This window comes from Vigna angularis, chromosome 10, assembly GCF_016808095.1.
Source record: "Vigna angularis cultivar LongXiaoDou No.4 chromosome 10, ASM1680809v1, whole genome shotgun sequence".
Taxonomy (NCBI): Eukaryota; Viridiplantae; Streptophyta; class Magnoliopsida; order Fabales; family Fabaceae; genus Vigna; species Vigna angularis.
This window is the reverse complement of record NC_068979.1, coordinates 15,202,314-15,227,837: the sequence shown is the minus strand read 5'-3', so window position 1 is coordinate 15,227,837 and position 25,524 is coordinate 15,202,314. Positions and strand designations below refer to the sequence as shown.

The window sequence follows — 25,524 nt, the reverse complement described above, 5'->3', positions numbered from 1 at the left end:
TGAAAAAATTCATATGTACAATCCGTATATAATTTATATACGAAAAAATTCGTATGTAACTTATGGTTTTATAAAAAAAATTAGATGATCATCTACACCCAATAACTAATAGTTTCATATACTGATAAAAGTCAAATAAAACTGTCAAATTATAAAAGATAATACCAAATATCTGTCAATTTTTATTAAAACGTGATGTTTACAACTGGATGGTCCTACCTCGTGTTAACTAGATTGTCATCGGATATTACAGAAATTAAGGCAAAGGTAACTGACTATGCAATATATACTATTATACTATTGAGACAAAAGTTAGTCATGTTATATTCTACTTTGGTCCATTGCAAAAGTTACAAAACCATGAAACTATGGTCGAACTGGTAGAGCTTTGGGCAAAGCCTCATGAGCAGTGACTGACAGAGTCTGAAGCTTGCAATAAGAGGAAATGAAGGGAGAATAGTCTCCACTTCCATCTCCAAGTTCTTCTTCATCACTCCAACCATGAATCTCAGCCTTAAGAAATGAAGGATCTCTGCATATCAGATCCCACAATGGAAAGTTCTTCCTTGGCATCATAAAGTCCTTCTCTTTCAACCTCAAACTTGGACAATAGTCTCCACTTCCATCTCCAAGATAGATCAACCTCTTATTCTCTTCTGATATTGAATCTTGGATTCTCTCTATCACTAAATCCTGCAATCATTCACACAAAATAACGTCTTTCAATCTTTGATAATTGAAGAAGCTTCAACCCAACATTTCATAATTTTGTATTTATTTGGAACTATTGGTGGGGCCTATGTCAAAAATAATCCTTATTCTGTATTTCAATCAAATCCTGTAGGCTCATACCAGAGCAAAACCAGAATGGCATGGTTGCTTGGTTAAGAAAAATTTTGATATTTTTTAAGGCCGAGAAATCAGGAAACAGCACTCCACAGTTAGCACTTGTCAACATGATTAAAAATAGAAAATAATACTTTCCCAGAAACTAGAGCCAGTTAACATCAACTTGAAAACAATATCTGGAAATGTGTATAGTTGCCAACTGCATATACCACAATACAAACCTGTAATATATATAAACACAACTATCCATCACAATAGTTTTCATTCAACACCATGATAACAGTTGAAAAACTGTTATTTTCATGCTTAAAATTGATACTAAAAGCAACCTTTAGACTTAAAAACTAGCTTGAAATCATGCTTTTATCTATATTTTCATAAATAAGAGAGCTGGACAGGTTTATGCTTGATTTAAGTGTTTTTGTGTAGGTTTTAAGGTGAATTTAGTGAAAGAAGTGAAGAAGGAGAGAGATGGAATCAGAAAAGAGATTAAAGAGTGCAAAAGGAGAAGCCGAAAGCACCGCTCAGCGGCATTTTACCGCTGAGCGGCATTTTACCGCTGAGCGGCACTCAGGAGGTCACGGGAGGTCCGCTGAGGGGCAAACTGGCCGTTGAGGGGAAGAAAAGGGAAGCGCAGTCACCGCTGAGCGGTATTTACCGCTGAGCGCCAATCTTAATAATGGGCTTGGACTCGTTTTCTGGCACTTTTATGGGCTTGGGCTTAGATCTTTTGTAATTCTAAAATAGTATATAAGGACTTACACGTCCTAGAATTAGTATCTTTGGCAGAAACGAGGCAAACACTCTCTCTTCCACCCCTTTGAAGGAGGATCTTGGATGCTCAGGCTACCTCTTCACCTTTCTAGGGTTTTATCTTTCATTCTTTCATTATTGTTCATCTAGGTTCACCATGAATATGGTGAACTAAACCTTGTATGTTTGTTGGGGAATCAATGTAATCTCTTGAAGCTCTCATATATGGAATTTATGCTTGCATCTTAATCTAAGACTTATGCTTTCTTTCATCATTAGTTAGGGTTTTTCCTCTTTGCTCAATGCTTGCATTGTTTAACTCATTCTATTGCATGATTATTGGTTTTGTCGATACGGACACGTACGGGGAAGTCTAGATCCGGGGAATTTCTCCCAATATTATACTGACAATATTATATTGGTTGTCGTTAAGCTCCTGCACTCATGAACTAATCATTAGGAATGCTAGGAATTGTATGAACTATTTGATTAGGGAGAAGCCATCTAGAATGGTACTTTAGAGAGTGGCATTAACAATGATGATTTGAATGTTGAATTCCTAAAATGTATGAGAGTGGATGAGATGAAATTGACCCCCAACAACATATTCATTCATATATTCCTTTGAAAGTGTTTATCTTTAGTCTTTGCCATTGATCAATTCATGCATACATGTTTAGTTTTTCGTCTTGCATAATATAATCCAATTATTTCGTTTGTAAGTCTTAGCTAATCAACAAATCACACAACTAAACTAGGCCGTGAGTCCTTTGGGAAGAACGATACTTGGTCTTACCAAGTTTATTACTTGAACGATTCGGTCATACTTGCCGATTGTGAAACAAGTTTGTGACATCATATTTTGGTGCTTACAAATTTGTCCATCACACCATACCAAACATTTTACATTTAAAATAGATATATTACATAAACAACTTAACAAACATTGTGAAACAAGTTTGTGACATCATATTTTGATGCTTACAAATTTGTCCATCAAGTTTTTGGCGCCGTTGCCGGGGACTCGTGGTTTAACTGGTTAATTTGTGTGATTATTGATTATCTTTGACTTTTTGAATTTCTGTTTTTATTTTTTCTGTTTTTATTTTATTTTATTTTATTTTATTTTTCTGTTTTTTATTTTATTTTATTTGATTAGGATAGATTAGATTTTATTTTATTTTATTTTATCTTTTAGATTAGGTTAGATTTTATTTATTTTTTTTTTTTTATTAGGTTTTATTTGATTCTATCTTCTAAATCTTTTTATCTTCTGAATATATATCTTCTTCTATATTTTTTTGTGCTAACAAATATTTCCTAGAGTTTTGTGCCTAATGTCTGCAGAATGCAATTTGGTCAAGAATTTAATTATATGGGCACTCAATTCTACCAAAGTAATCTCAACCAATGGTGGGAACCTCACTCAAGCATGGATCAAAGCCAATTTTGGCAAGCTGCCGGACAATTTGAGAACCAACCACAACAACAATGGCAGCAAAAATCCTCTCTATCAGAAAGTTTGGAGGACACCCTTCAACGATTTTTGAAAAGTTCCGACTCTACTCAGAAAAGCATTGAAGAATCATGTAAAAGGATGGAGATGCACTTTCGTTACATTAGTCAGAGATTGGATGATGAGGTTAATACTGAAGTTAACCTTAAGGAGGAAGGGCACACCAATGTCACTGAAAGTGACAAGATTCTTGATGAGAAAAAAATAGAGGGAGATGCGGAAAAGATAGAGAGAAAAGAGAAAGAAGAGTTGAGTGAGAAAAATAAAGATGAAGAAAAAGAGAAAGAAGTGGTTGAGAGAGAAGAGAGAAAGAAGATTTGTGTGAAAATAAAGAAGTTGAAAAGAAAAAGAAAAGGGAAGAAAAAAATAAAAGAAAAGAAAAAGAGAAATTTTAGGGAGAGAAAAAGGAAGAAAAAGAAGATGAGAGGAAAGAAGAAGAAATCATATGAAAAATCCCATCCTCATCTAAAGAAGAATCATAGGAAGGAAAAGAAATTTAAGTGCTTAATGGAAATCTTCAAGAAATTGGAGATTAAAGTTCCTATGATTGAAACACTGCAACAGGTTCCTGGTTTGATCAAATTTCTGAAGAAGTTCAGTAGGAAGAAGAAAAAGAAGAAGGAACTTAAGCTTTACTGGGTCAAGCTAATGACGTTAAAAGAGCGCTTGCTGGGAGGCAACCCAGTGATTGACAAACTTTTAATTTTGATTTGGTTTAATTTGTGAACATTATTCTGTAAATATTTTGTTGAATTTAGCATCTACTGAAGGATGCTAGGTGGTTAAGTATCTACTGAAGGATACAATGTTGTAACACCTACTGATGGGTGTTGGTAAGAAATTTTGCACCTACTGATGGGTGCTGGTAAGTTTGAAACACCTACTGATGGGTGTTGGTGGATTTTGGGTCAGGCTCGTGACGTTAAACAAGCGCTACCTGGGAGGCAACCCAGTTGATTGATTGTTTTTGTTTATTTATTTTTAGTTAGGATTTGCATAAGCATTTTTAACATTGAATTGCAGGGAACCTATGAGGGACATGTAGGGAAGGCACGTAGGTCAAGAAAAGAAGGAGAAGGGCACATCACGAAAGTGCCGCTGAGCGGCAATTACCGCTGAGCGGTATTATCGCAGATGGGCTTAAGTTCCCCTTAGCGGAACCCGAGCCCATTGGGGTATTTTTAAACCCTAAGCTGCGCGTTTTTACATTCTTTCAAGCCCTTCTCTGCACAAACACTTCCACATATCTTCTCTTAGGTTTTGCACATCTTTTTACTCTTCCCTCTTTAGAAAATCTCTCTTTCACTCACTTTTTCACTAGTGTGCCATCAAAGTTTGGGGTTGGAAGAGAGCATTCTAGTTTGGAAGCATTCTCATATCATCTAGCATCTCCACCCAAGTAAGTAAAATGCATTTGGTTCATTCTAGGGTTCTTGAATTTGAATGTGGTTGTCAAAGCATGAATAGTTAGGGATTTTGATTTCTATGCATGATTTGATGATATACTTGATATTTGAACCGATTAAACTGCTTGATTATGAACTGGAAAACTGAAAATTGCATTTGGGTGGAGTTAGGACAGTTTTAAAACGAGATTTGCAAAAATCTGCAGGTCACCGCTGAGCGGCATTTACCGCTGAGCGGCACTCTGCCAGATTTGGTTTTTCTGGTTTTGCGTGTGATACTGGTGGCGCTGAGGGGAAATTCTGGCCCTCAGCGGTGGTTTAGCTTCGAAAGGAGTTGTGTTCTGTGTTTACTAATGATTAACATCATGTTCTGTGGTTTTGGTTTGTGTTTTGAATGCAGGAATGGCATCCTCTTCTGGAAAGAGATTGAAAACCATGGCAACCAAGAGAAAGGAAAAGGAACCAGAGCAGCCCCATAATGGCAGGTTCCTTTCTAGGAAACATGAGAAGCACTTTAGGGTGGTTCAGGACAGGAGACTTCTAATGGAGAGAAAAGTTGGAATGATACCTAACTTTGCTCCTCAATTTGGAGAGCAAGTGTTAGGGAATGATTGGGGAAAGCTAGCCACTTATCCAGCACCTGCCAACATAGTTGTGGTCAAGGAATTCTACACCAATGCAAAGAAGATTGGTGGCCATCCAGCTGAGAATTATTTGGGCTATGTCAGAGGCCATGCTATCAGGTTTCATCCTGATTCTATCAACAACTTCCTGGATACTGTGTGGGCTGGTGAGCAATGTCAGTTTGCTCTTAGCATGGAGGAAGGTGCTGACTTTGAGGATGTTGAGAGAGTACTGTGTATACCTGGAGGACACTTCCAAAGGAATAGATCTGGCGCAGTGGTTAATATTAGGAGGACGGATTTGACTCCTCTTGCAAAATATTGGATGGCATTTTCTCATGCCAACATTCAGCCATGTTCACATGTGTCAGATATTACTCTCAGCAGGGCACTATTCATCTACTGTGCTATCAGAAACTTGAATGTTAATATTGGGCAGGTAATAGCTGATGAAATCAGTGTATGTGCTAACACCTCAAACAACAAAGCACCACTAGGACATCCTTCTTTGATCACTCACCTTTGCAAGCAAGCTGGGGTGGACACTTCTGTTCCACCATTTGAGAGGCCAAGAAAAGCTATTGATGAGGCTTATTATAGACAGTACTGTGGAGGTGAGGATGCAGCTCAGCCAGTTCCACCACGCCAGGCTCGTAGAGGGCCAGCACAGAGCCGGACGTCTGTGGATACACATGAAGCAGAACCATTCCAGATGAGGGACATGTATATGTCTCTTATAGGTGCTCAGTTGCAGTCCATTCACAGAGGGCAGGTGGCCACTGCTGAGATGATAGTGGGGATGTATGATAATCCTCCAGCACACAGGTGGACTATGGATGAATTCCATAATGTGGTAGCTTGGCCAGAAGAACCATTGCATGGAGAAGCTGAAGCAGCTGAAGCTTCAGCTAGAGATATGGAAGAAGATGAAGATGAGGAGGAGGATGCATTTGATGAAGATGAAGATGAGGAGGAAGAGGAAGATACAGAGAGCTCAGACTGATGAGGAGCTGAGATAGCATTTACTGATGAATGCTATCAAATGATTATGCTTTTGTGGTTTAAGTTTTCTGAACTCATTTGTTTTTGTTTTTAGATTAGGGTTTGATGTACTCTTTTGAAAACCTGGTTTGTGTGATGGTTTGCTATTAACTGTGATTGTGTGATAAGTACTACTTGATGATGTTTAGTGATTGATTGATGTTGAGATAGATGTGCACATTAAAATGCTTATACAGGTGATTCACAAGCTTTGTGAACAAATGCATGAAATTATGATTGTGGTTGTGAGATTAAGCAGGATGTGTATGTCAAATGTGAATGAGCTTATATGTGAGGTTTTGAGCTCCAGAGTTTTTGGTATAATTGAATGCTACTACTTTGAAAGCATGAATGATTTTGCCCAGGTTTTCTATGATTGAATCAATTGCTTGTTTTGCATCATGTGATCAAGGCCATTTGTTGGAACCTTTTTATTGGCCAAATTCATAAAGTTAGCTTACTAAAAGAGAACACTTTGTGTTCTATCCTTTGAACCCTTAGCCTTGAACATACACTTGAAACCTTTGATTGAAAATCTTTACCTTGAGTTAAGTAGAAGATCTTATGTGGTATTGTTAAATGTTCAAGTTTGGGGTTATTGGGAAAACATAAAAAGCATTGAGCTAAGAGCTAAAAAGTAAGAATATGCAAAGAAAAAGAAAAGAAAAGAAAAAGAAGTAAAGCTCAATGCAGTTGCAATTGTAAAAGGCAAGTTGGGAATGAATAAGATGATTGTGTTGTTATGATTCTCTTGACTCAAGGATTTTGCGATCCAGAAAAACCAATTTTCTTGTTAGCCCAGCCACATTATAAGCCAGTGAAAAGTCCTTTTGATGATGCATGCTTGTGATTGTTTTGATTGTGGTAAAATGAAAGGCAAAGTTGATTCATGTGACATTGTGATAGTGGAGTGAATGAGCGAAACACTACACCTCTTATACACTTGTGTGTTTAGTGAAACACTTTACCTAGTGAGGAAATATTCCATAAGCACATGAACATCCATGCTTAATTGATTGATCATTCATGAAGAATAGCATTTGTTGGAATTTAAATGACTTTGTGAACACTAAAGCATGTGCACATCTTGATTGAACTCTTGGTCATAAGTTTGAGTGAAGTTGTTACTTATCTTGAAAAAGAGGATTTTTGAATGAGTGAACTATCATATGAATTGGTTGGAGATTGAGTTACATCTTGTTTGCTTGAGGACAAGCAAAGTTCTAAGTTTGGGGTTGTGATAACAGTTGAAAAACTGTTATTTTCATGCTTAAAATTGATACTAAAAGCAACCTTTAGACTTAAAAACTAGCTTGAAATCATGCTTTTATCTATATTTTCATAAATAAGAGAGCTGGACAGGTTTATGCTTGATTTAAGTGTTTTTGTGTAGGTTTTAAGGTGAATTTAGTGAAAGAAGTGAAGAAGGAGAGAGATGGAATCAGAAAAGAGATTAAAGAGTGCAAAAGGAGAAGCCGAAAGCACCGCTCAGCGGCATTTTACCGCTGAGCGGCACTCAGGAGGTCACGGGAGGTCCGCTGAGGGGCAAACTGGCCGCTGAGGGGAAGAAAAGGGAAGCGCAGTCACCGCTGAGCGGTATTTACCGCTGAGCGCCAATCTTAATAATGGGCTTGGACTCGTTTTCTGGCACTTTTATGGGCTTGGGCTTAGATCTTTTGTAATTCTAAAATAGTATATAAGGACTTACACGTCCTAGAATTAGTATCTTTGGCAGAAACGAGGCAAACACTCTCTCTTCCACCCCTTTGAAGGAGGATCTTGGATGCTCAGGCTACCTCTTCACCTTTCTAGGGTTTTATCTTTCATTCTTTCATTATTGTTCATCTAGGTTCACCATGAATATGGTGAACTAAACCTTGTATGTTTGTTGGGGAATCAATGTAATCTCTTGAAGCTCTCATATATGGAATTTATGCTTGCATCTTAATCTAAGACTTATGCTTTCTTTCATCATTAGTTAGGGTTTTTCCTCTTTGCTCAATGCTTGCATTGTTTAACTCATTCTATTGCATGATTATTGGTTTTGTCGATACGGACACGTACGGGGAAGTCTAGATCCGGGGAATTTCTCCCAATATTATACTGACAATATTATATTGGTTGTCGTTAAGCTCCTGCACTCATGAACTAATCATTAGGAATGCTAGGAATTGTATGAACTATTTGATTAGGGAGAAGCCATCTAGAATGGTACTTTAGAGAGTGGCATTAACAATGATGATTTGAATGTTGAATTCCTAAAATGTATGAGAGTGGATGAGATGAAATTGACCCCCAACAACATATTCATTCATATATTCCTTTGAAAGTGTTTATCTTTAGTCTTTGCCATTGATCAATTCATGCATACATGTTTAGTTTTTCGTCTTGCATAATATAATCCAATTATTTCGTTTGTAAGTCTTAGCTAATCAACAAATCACACAACTAAACTAGGCCGTGAGTCCTTTGGGAAGAACGATACTTGGTCTTACCAAGTTTATTACTTGAACGATTCGGTCATACTTGCCGATTGTGAAACAAGTTTGTGACATCATATTTTGGTGCTTACAAATTTGTCCATCACACCATACCAAACATTTTACATTTAAAATAGATATATTACATAAACAACTTAACAAAATATACTTAAACCTATTAATGAATTATTGAACACTTACAATATCAAATTTACGATTTTTCATACAATCAAGAGGCGTGGAAAGATTTTGTTTGGATAATGATATCTCTTCCAATACAGTGTTGAAATTGCACACAAATTCTCTAATTTTCACTTCAATTACACTCTTGAAAAGAGAAATAATGATGGGGTACATTCTGAATGGGGTACAAGGCGTCCAATGAAGCTAGAAGAAATAAAACACGACATACTTCAATTAAATTTTTCCAAAATAATAAAAAAATTTATATTGAGATTTACAATGAAACACATGCCTCCAATTGAAATTAAACTAAAACTAATTTGAAAAAGGATACTTACACTTCATAAAATTTGCAGTATATCAATACATCAACATGGAACTTTAATTAGAAATCCTAGGAAGATGTTAAGGCAATGGGAATTTTAAAAAAATATTTCTAGGATCAAACTAAAGAAAACATAGAAAAATTACACAGATAATTAATTAAGAGCTAGTCAGAAAAAACTTGATAACTAGTGATAGCGGACGCTCCGAGGAGAAGACGAAACTTGAGAGATTTGGACTCCTCGAGGCATCCTTGACATCAATGCGCAGCGGAACGAAGCAGAAGAACTAAGAACCCTAGGTTGAGGTTTAATCGGAGAAAACTCTAGGGATGAAGGTAAGGGAGAATTTGATCGGTGGAGAAGAAGATTTAATCGATGGAACTGAAGGAACTCTAAGAAATAACCTAGAGGCGGAAGAAACCCTAGGCTCCTGATGATGTTCGGTGAAGAGGCTCGAATGGATGTAGTTCGAAGGTTGGATCGACAACAAACTGAAGCGAGGAATCTGATTGTTGACGAGAAGCACCACGGTGAAGGTCCAACGATGATGAGAATGAGGTTTGTGGTTGAAGAGTTTTCGACAGAGGAAACGTAGGTGCAGACGCGAAATGAGGATATGGAAGCTATGCTGATGGAATCTCGTGAGAGAAAAGGCACGCGTGGCAGTAGACCTGACGCAAGCCACGAGGACGCTAGTAATTGGTGAGAGTGGCGTGAGATGGATGCTACGGAGGAGAGAGAAACTGATGCTGGAAAATTGAGAGAATGGATGATGTGAATGGAAGGTGGCTAGAGGAGATCCTTTGGGATTCTCTAGCCTTGACTTTCAAGGTAGAATTGCTCTGGAGTGTTCTCAACAGAATAACAATTCATTATGTTCAAAAGTATCTTACAAGAGGTGGTGACATGGCTATATATAAGACTAAAAGTCCCTCCTATCTAGCACATGCCTAACACCTTTTACACATGTTTTAAAAGTAAAAGAAATACTACACTAAACTAATTGGGCTTAGGCCCCGTCTATCATCCCCTTCCCCTTGGAAAGGATTTGTCCTCAAATCTGATGGTGCTTCTGAAGACTTATTTTTGTTGGCTTCACAAGGGTTCCTCCTGGGTCAAATATCCATCTGCAATAAACATCAAACATATCTCTACTTAGTTCTTTTTGACCCAGTAATATATATAAAAGACTATGTGTAGAAGAAGGTTTCCTAATTTTGAAATTTTTAATGTTAATGTAACAAGGAAACCTTTCGTCATTTGCAATTTTATGTGTATCTTGAGTTATTGGTAACCATAAAGGTAACCATAACCTAAGTTGTGACTTTGCATGTGTTGAAAGTGATAACATTTTTAAAGATGGAGTGGCAAAGTCTTTGAAAGAAAAGTAAAATTTGGAAAATTCAAATATAAATGGAAAAAAGTGAGAGGATAGAAAACCTCCCCTTAAGAGTCTAGCTTCTAGGGTAGGAGGAGATGTGACCCTTAGTTGCTTTTTCTTTTCTTCCATTTCTATTCTTTCAACTTCTTCCTTTTCTCTTCTTTGTGCTTCTTTTCTCTCTTTCTCTCTTCTTTTCTCTTCTTCTCTTCTTTCTCTTCGTTCTCTTTCTTCCTCGTCTCTTCTCTCTCTTTCTTCCTCTTTTCTTCTCTTGTTTTCTTCTTCTTCTCTTCTCTCTTGCTCTCTTCTTTTCTCTTCTTCTCTTCTCTCTCTTATTTCTTGCTTTTGTTTTTCTCTTTTTAATCTCTGAATTCTATATTTGCTTGTCTCTTCCCATAGCCTCTTGAGTTTTTCTAGAAACTCACTTTCCCTACGAGAGAACCCACTTAAATTTTGAATGAATGACTCACCTTCTTTAATAAGCTCTCTCATAAGTTCTAAGTTTCTTTCAATTTCTCGAGGCACAAACTTTCTTCTCATACAAGCTTTCAATTCATTCCAATCATGAATGGGATATTTTCTACCTATCTTAACATGATATTGCCTATCATCCCACCACTTTCTTGCATGCTTTTCAAAACTAGAAGTGTAGAGATTAAGAATATAAGATTCATTATCTCTAGAATAGAAGGATTCAGATTTACTTTTTCTAACCATGAATGAATGCATGTCATCAATTTCCTTTTCCCAAGCTAGGTATGTTAATGCACCAATATCATCACCAAAGAATGGAATACTTCCACTAGCTTGTTTATACAAATCATCTTCAATCCTATCAAATTCATAAAATGGACAAGACTTCCTTCTAGCTTTATCATGTTCTCTTTTGATGTCTTTGTAACTAAGTTGCTTATCAAAATTAAAATTCCTAGAAGACCTATATGGATAACAAGACATCTTTGTTTCTAAAAGTTTTCTAGTGTAAAAGATATACAAGATTCACACTTAGACAAGTCCCAGGTAAGAGAGGTGAGTCATAAAGACTGCTTAAGTACCAAGTCTTGCCTTGCCAGAAATGTCTTAGGTTACTACTAGTTACCCTTTAAACTAAAATCACTTTTAAAATCAAAGGACACAACTCACAAATAATCACAACAATTAAGCACAATTAAAAGACTAGACTCTCGGACTCTAATGTGATAAGGCTTAGAGTTTAATCCCTTTTAGCCTAAATCACCCCTAAACGTGAAACACAAAATAAAACAAACACAACACTTAAGAATCCAGCGGACCCTAATGACCCCCTACGAGAAACACAAATCAAATCACACATTCATCTATCTACCTATGCTAAATTTAAAGCAAGTAAAATTGCCAAGAGTTTGAAAGAGCACCAAGGACTGTTCCAAAGCACTTGGACTTTATAAAAGGCCTTTTACAATGCAGAATAAACCCAATCAAAAAGCTAACACTAGACTATTACAAACCAGATTACACAAAAACAAATTCAAATAAAACAAGCTATGCTACTAGTCTTGTTCTTGAACGTTCTGGGTACGGTTCACTGCTGCAGGGCTTCACTTGATCAAAATATGGCCTTCAACTACCTCTCTCAGCCTAATCAAGAAATTAACTTGTCCAATCCTGCAACACAAATGAATCAAGACTGCTGTCACTTACACCCTTAGTAAAATTAGTTTGCACAAAAATATAAGGCAGTAAGAACTTCCCTTTCTCTTGGCTGCACAAGCTTTCTAGTGAGATTCTGCAGCTGCTCAATTAAACTCCTGGACAATTTGAATTCCAATGAAAACAACTCTGCACAGATAATTCCAACTAAATCAGCAGATTAAACAATTCTAATCCCAATGATTGCAGGCCATACAAAACAATTTAAGGATATCAAAAGCAGTTTTAGATAAAAGAAACTCCCTTCAGTTCAGATGGCTGCTACTGGTTGCTCAAGCTATACTCATGCTCATTCTAAACTAATCTCAACTTCTATTGGACACCCTGCACTGGTTCATTTCTACATAGGTTCATTTCTGCATACAAAATCAAACCCAAATCCAGCAAATACAAATAGGAATGGACATTAACCAGATGCAATGTGTGTAATTCAAAGCTGAACTAAACTGATTTAAGCAACCATTCAATTCTAATTTAAAATCTGATAAATCCAACGGGTAAAAATAATGATGTGCTTAATTCAACCAGGAAGTCAGAATTGGAAATTAAGTGCTTTAGTCACTTCTTAAACAAATGGAATGATGCTTTGGCAGTTAAAACAAGTTCATGCACAAGCCTAATTACTCCAAGCAAATCAATTCATGCATAAATCAGTCCATGAACAACTAACTAGGTGGCATGCAAGGGTATGCAATCAATCAATCTGAACAAAACTGAATTCTGCATGTGATTAATACCAGGAAAATATTTTCTATATGCATTTGGAAAAATGATCTCAACAAAGAAAGAGTGATGGTGCTAATAAGGACTCAACAAATTTCAACAATTGTAAGCAAACCATGAAATCAGTAATCACATTCAGACATATAATATCTCAATGATTTCAGTAAACAATTTAAAATCTAAAATGAATGCAACAGAATGCAATAATCAGATTCAATGCAAGAAAACTTTCTCTCTTGGTCCAATGGGTTGCATTCCAGCTTAATCAATCTCACTTTCCTGCACAAGTAAACCGTCAGCACACAGTTAAGTAAAACTGATTCTCTCATACAAATGTGCCAAGGAAGTGGCCTAATTCAGCCTTACTAAGCTCACAGCACTGAGGTTTCTCTTTAAAACATTTTAAGGCACTCAAATGAAATTTTCAGTCTAAACCAGAGAATCCTGTGGATCACCACCACCTAATATGCTACCATTCACACTTACCTTCTTTCAAATCCCAAAAACCAGAATGGAATCAGATTTCTCAATCAGGAAAATGGCTAGGATAAACAAGGTAATGGAATGACAAAAACAGCAAAGCAACTGACTTGAGATCAGATTAATAAAGCAAAGAAAAGATCCAATTATGATTCAGCAGAACAGAATGCACATGCATTGAGACAAAAACCAGGAAAGTCAATCAAGACAAACAAGAAACAAGGTAATGAATAAGGTGAGCACACAAACAGAACCTAACAAGGGATCTAGAACAGATTAAGAAAACAAATAAAAAAAATGCAGTAAGGAATTGCAGAACTGGTTGGTGAACACAGGTTTCAGATGCAAAATTGAACTTGTCCAATAGCTATTTTTAGCAATTTCAATTCTGGACACAATTACACACTGAAATCCATTCGAACAAGTTTAATGATGCTTGTTTTGATCATTCAAGGCCAGTTTACACAATTTCATAGGCTTTTACTCAAATTCACATGTTCAGTTCCTTATTTTTCTTTTCAGAATTTGCCTCTTTTGAACCGATTTACTCAACTCATGCCTTTATTTCGTTTTGGACCAAAACAGTGATTAACAAGCATTGAAACAACTTAGTTCTGCAGTTTAGAAATTTTAAAAATGGTTTGCAAAGACTCTAGGATTAAATACACAAAATTCCAGCAATGATCTACTACTGAAATGAACAACAACAAAACAAATGACTCAAGCAAGGAAATATGCAGTTCGGCCTACTGCTTGCAAGTAATCTCTGCTGTGATTTTCACACTAACAACCAAGCTAATGCTGAGCATATCACGACTTTTCTGGTTGGCACTTTGTTACTAGTCATCTCAGCATTCCAGCTTAATTTTAAAAGTGCAGAATAGCTTCAATGTTCAGATTCAACAGCTTATTAAAACCAGAAGTTCACAACAGAAAATTCAAATCAGATCTGCTGCTCATTTCATGCATCCGAGCTCTCAGTATTGAATGTCATAGCTCATACGGTATGCACATTGAACATACAATCAGATCACCACAAACACAACTTAATTAAGAAGTACAACTTGAAGTTATGAACAAGAAAAATCAATTAACATGACAACTATGACAAAACAGAATTGATGCTCAAATAAAATGACTCAAACAAAATTTTGGACCGATTAAGATGAGGAAAAGACTCAAAGTAAAGCTGGCACACACAAATTGACTCAACCAGAACCTACTGTAAGCAGCAATTGATGTACAGAACCAAACAACAAACAAGACAAAGTAAAATACTCAAAACATTGCACGAATGATAATCAACAACACGGAAAATTTGAAAAAAAACCAAACGCACAGATTGAATCTCAAGAACAGAGAACAGATCGAGACAGAAAATTTGAGAATCAACAAAGAGTAACTCAGATCAAAGAGAAACGAGATACTTAGCTCAAGCGGACGCGCCTAACCTAGGCTCTGAATACCACTTGATAGCTGACGCTCCGAGGAGAAGACGAAACTTGAGAGATTTGGACTCCTCGAGGCATCCTTGACATCAATGCGCAGCGGAACGAAGCAGAAGAACTAAGAACCCTAGGTTGAGGTTTAATCGGAGAAAACTCTAGGGATGAAGGTAAGGGAGAATTTGATCGGTGGAGAAGAAGATTTAATCGATGGAACTGAAGGAACTCTAAGAAATAACCTAGAGGCGGAAGAAACCCTAGGCTCCTGATGATGTTCGGTGAAGAGGCTCGAATGGATGTAGTTCGAAGGTTGGATCGACAACAAACTGAAGCGAGGAACCTGATTGTTGACGAGAAGCACCACGGTGAAGGTCCAACGATGATGAGAATGAGGTTTGTGGTTGAAGAGTTTTCGACAGAGGAAACGTAGGTGCAGACGCGAAATGAGGATATGGAAGCTATGCTGATGGAATCTCGTGAGAGAAAAGGCACGCGTGGCAGTAGACCTGACGCAAGCCACGAGGACGCTAGTAATTGGTGAGAGTGGCGTGAGATGGATGCTACGGAGGAGAGAGAAACTGATGCTGGAAAATTGAGAGAATGGATGATGTGAATGGAAGGTGGCTAGAGGAGATCCTTTGGGATTCTCTAGCCTTGACTTTCAAGGTAGAATTGCTCTGGAGTGTTCTCAACAGAATAACAATTCATTATGTTCAAAAGTATCTTACAAGAGGTGGTGACATGGCTATATATAAGACTAAAAGTCCCTCCTATCTAGCACATGCCTAACACCTTTTACACATGTTTTAAAAGTAAAAGAAATACTACACTAAACTAATTGGGCTTAGGCCCCGTCTATCAACTAGGCAAACTAATAAAAGTGCAGTAAAAAAAAGAAGCTAAATCCATGAGTCATCTTTCGAGGATGTGGTCAAAAAGCTTTAGACATAACTAAAAATGTATATACAATTTTTTTTCACATGTCTTAGATTAATAAAACCGATGGCATCAATATACCATTTTGCTTCTTCAATTGATCTCTCAAGATTTAATATAAGAACAAACTTCTTATCCAAAGGCCACTAAACTTTAATTCTGCAGCCAATTAGATCTTCAGCATCACTTTCACCTTTCTTTGTTGTACACTATAGGAAAGTGTAGAACCACTTTACTTTTTAATCTTATGAATACAAAGAATGTGAGACAGTAATGTCCCATGATATTCACACTAAAATGACACCTATGTTAAAGTTGTATTTTTTTTCCTTTTTATAATTACCAAACACGAAGATATTTCTTCGACTACAATTAAAATATAATGAAAAGGTACTTTATTTCACTTGTTAAAAAACTTCACTTATTTCGTTTTGACCCTTTTCTCACAGTAATGATGTTACAATGATCACAGACAAAGAATTTAAGATCCAAGATAATCAAATAAAATATAGATTTATTATGTGTTAAGTCTAGGGGTGGAAACAAATCCTTTTACCCCATCTGATCAACTTTTGCACTGTTTTGATCCATTTAGAATTCATTTCATCAAATCTGTTATTTGGTGACTAATTGAGTACCAGGAGCCTCTTTGGATGAGCTTCTTTATAAGCTCTTTTTAAAAAAGAAATATAAGAAGAACCTTTATCATAAACTAAAATTAATTTATCCATATGTTACTTTGCAGAACCTTTATCATAATTCCTTTAACTTCTTATTTTTAACTCATGCATAAACTAAATTTGGAACTTGTCAAGTAGCTATACAAACAAGTTAAAGTAAAAAAAAAATTAAGACTCTTTATATGCCAAGGATTATGATTGAGCATTTAAATATTCATGTGAATTACATCACCCCTACCTAATTTTGGGCCACACAGTGATAAATGGCATCCTTTGCATTATAAGAATACAAACACACAACCTGATTTCAAATTCATGATGATCAAGAGTTTATTACTTGAGCATGGCAATACCTATTCAATTATAACTGCTTTCACATTAAAAATGTCTCACCTTCTCAATAAAATCTGTCAGGAGAAATAACAGGTCCATTGGGTAAGGTCTTACCATCCTGCAAATATATGAACTTTTAGTATCACCTAAAGGTAAGGAATGTACAAGCTAACAATAATTCTGCTTTGAATGATATATTATTCACAGTTTTTCTCCTCTTCTTGAAACCAAATCAGAGGATAATTTTCTTTGTAATTCATATTTGACACAATTTGATTTCAAAAATTATACTAAATACAGGTTCACCACACTCGACATATACCTCATTGCACCAAAACTAAATAGACTAGTATAAAATATGCAACCAAACGTATGAAGAAGAGTCAACATAACCAAAATTCTCAAATCAACTTTAGGATGGGAAGTTTGGAAAGATTTGTTAAACAAAGATGCTAAGTTAAAAGGCGAAAATATCTTATTATATAAAGATGAGGAACCCAAAACTTTCATGTTCGACAGAGTAGACAACCCAATTTTTATGTTGAATCTAGCCTACTTGGGTTGTACTACTACGCCATTTCTCCAGGTAGTCTTAATTATTTATAGCTGATATAGAAAAGAAATTTAAGGTAAAATGGCTTATTAATTAATAGGTTTAATACCCAATTTTGTCCCCAGTTTGGTTCAGAAATCTCAATTTAGTCCCTCGTTAGAAAAGTAATTGTAATGGATCCTTACTTGTAAATTTGTGAGTCAAGTTAGTCCCTTCCGTTAAATATAAGCAAACGGTGTTAATGAGATGATGATGTGGCAGTAGTTAGTGGTTAGGTGTCAAAACGCAATTGTGTGCGTGCTTACGTGTTGTTGAATTAGAAAAGTTTTGGTCCCTAAGTTGGGCATACACTTCCCTAACATCAACACTTCATACCCCTTTAGAACCCAGAAAACATGCAAATAAAAGCAAATTGGAATAACAGACGCATTTTCATAAAGCAAAACAGAAGGCATAAATAGTTTTTCTATCTAACAAGATCTCCCTCAACTTTTCTATGCTACAACATTCATCAAATTAATTCCAAAACGGCCATGACTACTCACACTCACACTCATATGCACTCAACACACACTCATAGTTTCCAACCCCAGTAGACAAAACATCGAACGAATCAATCAATACCAAACTAACCAGTAAATAAAAAAGGATGAGAAAAAAAGAAGGAAAGATGCTTTTGTCCTCGACATCGACGGTGGTGTTGCTGGAGACGTTTGGCATTTGAGAGAAGGACTCTCGAATAGGGAGGGAGGAGAATGGTGTTGATGGCGCCGATGAGGAAGCAAATTCCGGCGAGGACAATGGTGGCCAGTTTCGTTGACGGCGACTGATTTCGCTCGTGGCCCAAAAGACGGTGCTTGGGGTGCGGCGACCGGCGGCAACCTTGGCCGTGATTTGTGGCGTTGGCGGCATCCTGGTTCGAGACGTTTGGGCTTTCTCAGGCGGTGTTCGACGGAGAAGGGAGAGAGCTCGCGTCGAATCGGAGGGTGAGGAGGGCCTTGACGCTGCAACTGGCGGCGTCCTGGCTCGTGGCTCATGGTGGTCAGGCTTGCCCAGGCGACGGTCAGTGTTGTTCTCAGACCCAAGGGGCTTCTCCTCTATCGCACGGAAATGGGGCAAGAGAGAAGATCTGACGCCGTGCTTGGGGTCGCCGACGACGTCATGGACCAGGCGGAAGGCCTCTTCGCGGTGGCCAGTTTGGCGGGGGGCAGCTGTTACATAGAAATAAAGTTAGGGCAGCTGTTACAGAAATTGGGTTTTATTAGAAATTAGGGATAAATTGCGTTTTGACAACAACACGTAAGCACGCACACAATTGCGTTTTGACACCTAACCACTAACTATTGCCACATCATCATCCCATTAACTCCGTTTGCTTATATTTAACGGAAGGGACTAACTTGACTCACAAATTTACAAGTAAGGATCCATTACAATTACTTTTCTAACGAGGGACTAAATTGAGATTTCCGAACTAAACTGGGGACAAAATTGGGTATTAAACTTGATGAAAAATTTATGAACACCGAAAACGGCACCACAAACTTGTTTAACAATCGGCAAGTGTGACCGAATCGTATCAAGTAATAAAACTAGGTAAGACCAAGTATCGTTTTCCCAAAGGACTCACAGCCTAGTTAGTTATCTGATTTGTTGATTATTTAAGACTTGTGAACGATTGATTGTAGGTTTTTAATGCAAAAGACAGTAATTAAACATGTATGCATGAATTTGATCAATGGCAAAAAGAGTAAAACAAACACGTAATGAATGATATGGATGAGTATGTTGTTGGGGTTATCAATTTCATCTTATCCACTCTCATATACTTTAGGAATTCATCAATCTTTTCATCAATGTTAATGCCACTCTCTAAATTGCCTTGTCAAGAAGGCCTATCCTTAATTACGAGTTCATACAATTCCTAGCATTCCTAGTAATTAGTTCTGAAGTGCAGGAGCTTAAAGGCAACCAATATGCTATTGGGAGAAATTCCCCGGATCTAGACTTCCCTGTACGTTCCCATATCGAAAAAATCAATGATCATGACAATGAATGAGTTAAACAACGCAAGCATTAAGCAAAGAGGAAAAACCCTAACTACTGATGAAAGAAAGCATGTATCTCAAATAAGATGTTTAAACACAAATTCCATATATGAGAGTTTCACAAGATTACATTGATTCCCCAACAACAATACAAGGTTTAGTTCACCATATTCATGGTGAATCTAGATGAACAATAATGAAAGAATGAAAGATAAAACCCTAGAAAGGTAGAGAGGTAGCTTGAGCATCCAAGATCTTCCTTCAAAGGGGTGGAAAAGAGAGTGTTTGCTTCGTCCCAGCCAAAGATACAAACCCTAGGAAACCCTAAAGCTTATATACTATTCGTAAAATTACAGAAAATTAGGCCCAAGCCCAAAATAGTACCGGTCAGTGGTAAGTGCGCGAGTTGGGTTCCTTCCCTCAGCGGCCTTTGCACCCCTCAGCGGAGCCAACGTAGGTTTTTGATTGCCGCTCAGCGGTAAACTGCCGCTGAGCGGTGGTTGCAGCTTCTCCTTTTGCACTTTTTAATGTCTTTTCTGATTCCATTCCTATCCTTCTTCACTTCTTTCACCAAATTCACCTTAAAACCTGCATAAAACACTGAAATCAAGCATAAACCTGTCCAGCTCTCTTATTTCTAAAACTATAACCAAAAGCATGATTTCAAGCTAGTTTCTAAGTGTTAAAGGTTGCTTTTAGGATCAAATTTAAGCATGAAAATAACAGTTTTTCAACTGTTATCACAACCCCAAACTTAGAACTTTACTTGTCCTCAAGCAAACAAAATGTAACTCAATCTTCTACCAATCTGTACAATGGTTCACTCATTCAAAAATCCTCTTTTCAAGATAAGTAAAAACTTCAATCAAACTCATGACAAAGATTTCAATCAAGATGTGCACATGCTTTGGGTGTTCACAAAATCACTTAATATCCAGCAAATGCTATTTTTCATGAATGATCAATCAACTAAGCATGGATGTTGATGTGCTCATGGAATATTTCCTCACTAGGTAAAGTGTTTCACTCAAACACAAGTGTATAAGAGGTAATCACTCATTCACTCTACTATCACAATGTCACATGAATTGACTTTGCCTTTCATTTAACCACAATCAAATAAATTCACAAGCATGTATCATCACAAGGACTTTTCAATGGATTATAATGTGGCTGGGCTAACAAGAAAATTGGTTTTTCTAGATCACAAAACCCTTGAGTTAAGAGAATCATATAAACACAATCATTCTTACTTTCCCATCTTTCCTTTGCATTGAGCTTTGCTTCTTCTTCTCTTTTCTTTCTCTTTTTCTTTTGCTTTTCACATACTTAATTCTTAGTTTTTAGCTCAATGCTTTCAATTTCCCTTTCTATTTTCCAACAACCCCAAACTTGAACATTTGTCAATACCACAAAATATTTTCTACTTAACTCAAGGTAAAGCTTTCAACAAGGGTTTTAAATTTATGTTCAAGGCTAAGGGTTCAAAGGATAGAACACATAGTGTTCTCTTTTAGTGGCTTATTTCATGTAATTTGGCTAATATAAGGGTTACCAACAAACGGCCTTGATTATATAATGCAAACAAGCAAGTAATTCAATCATAGAAAACCTGGCAAAGTTATTCATGCTTCCAAAGTAATAACACTCAAAGTAATAACTCTAGAGCTCAAAACCTCACATAAAAGCTCATTCACATTTGACATACACATCCTGCTTAATATCACAATCACAATCATAATAACTTGCATTTGTTCACAAAGCTTGTGAACCACCTGTATAAGCATGTAATGTACACATCTCAAAATCAATCCATATCAAAGCATCATTCAAGCATTACTTATCAAACAATCACAATCATCAGCAAACCATCATAACAGATAAAGTTTCCAATTGAGTACATCAAACCCTATTCTAGTAACAATGAATTATAAAACAAACCCTGCTCTAGTGTTTTGAAAAACTCATCCCCATCAATGATGCTCTCTCCCAACCCCAAACTTAAAAGGACAACAAGTGAGAAAGTGAGTGGAAAAGAAATTTTCTCAAAAGGGATGAGGGAAAAGTTGTAGAAAACCTTGGAAAAGTATGTAGGAGTGTGTGTAGAGAAGAATCTAAAAAGAGAGGCCAAGGCGCAGCTTAGAGGGTATAAAAATACCCCTAATGGGCTCGGGTTCCACTGAGGGGCAACCCAAGCCCCTTCTGCGACACTACCGCTCAGCGGCACTTACGGGAAGTGTTCTTCTTCTTAGCTTGACCTAGATGCGTCCTAAACATACCCCTCACTGGCTCCCTACAATAAAATTCTCATATCACTCATGCACAACCTTATTATGCAACTAAAGCAGGATCAAAACAAAAAATTATACAGAAAAATCAATCAACTGGGTTGCCTCCCAGGTAGCGCTTGTTTAACGTCACGAGCCTGACCAAAAATCCTCCAGCACCCTTCAGTAGGTGCAAATTTTCCTTACCAACACCCATCAGTAGGTGTATACAAACATAGTATCCTTCAGTAGATACTCTTCCGCCTAACATCCATCAGTAGATGTAAACCCTGTAACAAACGTTTAACAAAAAAAAAATACCCAAAAGTTCAAAATTACATCACCAAATCAAAAATTAAAAGGTTCTTAAATCACTGGGTTGCCTCCCAGCAAGCGCTCTTTTAACGTCTCTAGCTTGACCCAAGCTCATATTCTTTCTTCTTTTTTTTTCTTCTTTCTACTGAACTTCTTCAGAAATTTGATCAAACCAGGAACCTGTTGCAATGTCTCAATCATAGGAACTTTAATCTCCAATTTCTTGAAGATTTCCATAAAGTGCTCAAATTCCTTCTTCCTATGATACTTCTTTGGATGGGGACGAGGTTTTTCATATGATTCTTTCTTTTTTCCTCTCGTCCTCTTTCTCTTTTCTCTCACTTTCTTTTTTTCTTTTCTTTTTCTACTCACCTTCTCAATCTTCACACAAATTTTCTCTTCTTCTTTCTCTTCTCTCTCTTTTCTCTCTTCTTTTTCCAACTTAACTTTTTCAACATTTACACTCACTAGCTCTTGACACTCTTCCCTGGGGTTAACCTCAGTATTAGCCCCAAAATCCATGTCAGGCCTTTCTTCCAACTGCTTGGTAATCTGCCCCATTAGAATCTTCAAGTTCTTAATAGCAGCTTCAGTGCTCTTTTGAGAAGATTCAGTTTTCTGTATAAATTGCTAAAGAGTTTCTTCCATCCTTATTGATCTTTCATTAATTATAGAAATATGTTGCCATAAGGTTGGTTGTTGCTGTTGCTTGTTAAATTGCCAAGTTTGTCCAACTTGCCCACTTTGTCCTTGACCAATACTTGGGTGTGGTTTCCACCCTTGATTGAAATTCTCCCGACTGTATGGAAATTGATTGGCCATGAAGTTAACATCCTCTAAAGCTTCTGCTGGAAAGGCGCATTGACCATTGATATGATCACCTCCACATAATTCACACAATTGTGATTGAACCTGTGCAACAGTCTTTAACTCTTTTGGCAGTTGTTCAAGTATCTTTGTGAGATTCTCCAATTGTTGAGTTATTAACTTGTTCTGAGCTATCAAGGCATAATTGGATTGCAATTGTAGAACTCCTTTTTGTTGAATAGGAGCTCTTCTTTCCCTGTTCCACTTATTGTCATTAGTAGTCATGTTTTCAATTATTTCTGTGGCTTCCTCTAGAGTCTTCCATTTGATATTGCCTCCAGCTGAGGCGTCAAGCATCATCATGGTTTGTGAACCAACACCTCTAAGGAAGATTAGGACTACTTCTCCTTCGTCAAATCCATGCATGGGAGTCTTTCGTAATAGGCTTTTGTACCTGTCCCATGCGTGACCTAGTGTTTCCTCCATGCCTTGTCTAAACGAAGAGATCTCTTGCTTCCCTTTGTTGATTTTAAAGCTTTGTTGCTGCCATTGTTGTTGTGGTTGGTTCTCAAATTGTCCGGCAGCTTGCCAAAATTTGCTTTGATCCATGCTTGAGTGAGGTTCCCACTAGTGATTGAGATTACTTTGGTAGAATTGAGTGCCCATATAGTTAAATTCTTGACCAAATTGCATTCTGCAGACATTAGGCACAAAACCCTAAAAACAATTGTTAGCACAAAAAGATATAAAGGAAGATATAAGATCAGAGATAATAAGATAAAATAAAAACAGAAAACAGAAAAATAAAAACAGAAAAATAAAATAAAATAAAATAAAATAAAATAATAACCAAAAAATAAAATAAAATAAAATAAAATAAAAACTGAAAAATATAAACAGAAAATAAAAATTCGAAATTTTTAATTAAAAATTCAGAAACAAGTCAAAGATAATCAATAATCAAACAAATAAACCAGTTAAACCACGAGTCCCCGACAACGGCGCCAAAAACTTGATGAAAAATTTATGAACACCGAAAATGGCTCCACAAACTTGTTTAACAATCGGCAAGTGTGACCGAATCGTATCAAGTAATAAAACTAGGTAAGACCAAGTATCGTTTTCCCAAAGGACTCACAGCCTAGTTAGTTATCTGATTTGTTGATTATTTAACACTTGTGAACGATTGATTGTAGGTTTTTAATGCAAAAGACAGTAATTAAACATGTATGCATGAATTTGATCAATTGCAAAAAGAGTAAAACAAACACGTAATGAATGATATGGATGAGTATGTTGTTGGGGTTATCAATTTCATCTTATCCACTCTCATATACTTTAGGAATTCATCAATGTTAATGCCACTCTCTAAATTACCTTGTCAAGAAGGCCTATCCTTAATTACGAGTTCATACAATTCCTAGCATTCCTAGTAATTAGTTCTGAAGTGTAGGAGCTTAAAGGCAACCAATATGCTATTGGGAGAAATTCCCCGGATCTAGACTTCCCCGTACGTTCCCATATCGACAAAATCAATGATCATGACAATGAATGAGTTAAACAATGCAAGCCTTACGCAAAGAGGAAAAACCCTAACTACTGATGAAAGAAAGCATGTATCTCAAATAAGATGTTTAAACACAAATTCCATATATGAGAGTTTCACAAGATTACATTGATTCCCCAACAACAATACAAGGTTTAGTTCACCATATTCATGGTGAATGTAGATGAACAATAATGAAGGAATGAAAGATAAAACCCTAGAAAGGTAGAGAGGTAGCCTGAGCATCCAAGATCTTCCTTCAAAGGGGTGGAAAAGAGAGTGTTTGCTTCGTCCCAGCCAAAGATACAAACCCTAGGAAACCCTAAAGCTTATATACTATTCGTAAAATTACAGAAAATTAGGCCCAAGCCCAAAATAGTACCGGTCAGTGGTAAGTGCGCGAGTTGGGTTCCTTCCCTCAGCGGCCTTTGCACCCCTCAGCGGAGCCAACGTAGGTTTTTGATTGCCGCTCAGCGGTAAACTGCCGCTGAGCGGTGGTTGCGGCTTCTCCTTTTGCACTTTTTAATGTCTTTTCTGATTCCATTCCTATCCTTCTTCACTTCTTTCACCAAATTCACCTTAAAACCTGCATAAAACACTGAAATCAAGCATAAACCTGTCCAACTCTCTTATTTATAAAAATATAACCAAAAGCATGATTTCAAGCTAGTTTCTAAGTGTTAAAGGTTGCTTTTAGGATCAAATTTAAGCATCAAAATAACAGTTTTTCAACTGTTATCAATAGCCCCAGGAAAGAGCCTTCCACAAAATAAGAAGGAAAGAAGAATATAATTAAAGTGGCTTCTCTCTCCAAAAATAAAAAATAAAAACATCTAATAGATATAAGGTTTAATACATCATTTGGTCCCTAGTTTTGGAGGTTTTGTTCAAATTCGTCCTACGTTTTAAAAAAGTTCAGTTAGGTCCCATATTTTGTTAAAAATGTTAAAAATGGTCCTTTAGGCTTACGGCGTTAAAAACATAACGGTGCAGTTGCCTCCGTGGCCAAAACTGAATGACGTGTAAGTTTTTGCAATACGTGACACATATGATATATTTGAATGTGTGAATTAAAAAAAAATATAATGACATCAGTTAGGTTTAAGGAAATGGGTTAAATCAAATTACCCTTACCAATTGCGATTTT

At 36.8% G+C, this 25,524-nt stretch overlaps 1 protein-coding gene across 1 annotated transcript; it reads right to left on the bottom strand.

Annotated features, from left to right (window-relative positions):
* Positions 1 to 266: 266 nt before the first annotated feature.
* On the bottom strand, positions 267 to 17,008 carry LOC108320154 (inorganic pyrophosphatase 1-like). The gene is made up of 2 exons (XM_052869104.1): positions 16,902 to 17,008; positions 267 to 693 (listed from the first exon to the last, which is right to left on the bottom strand). The coding sequence occupies exons 1-2, from the start codon at positions 16,956 to 16,958 to the stop codon at positions 367 to 369; spliced, it is 384 nt and encodes a 127-aa protein (XP_052725064.1). The 5' UTR covers positions 16,959 to 17,008; the 3' UTR covers positions 267 to 366.
* Between the last annotated feature and the right edge of the window lie 8,516 nt (positions 17,009 to 25,524).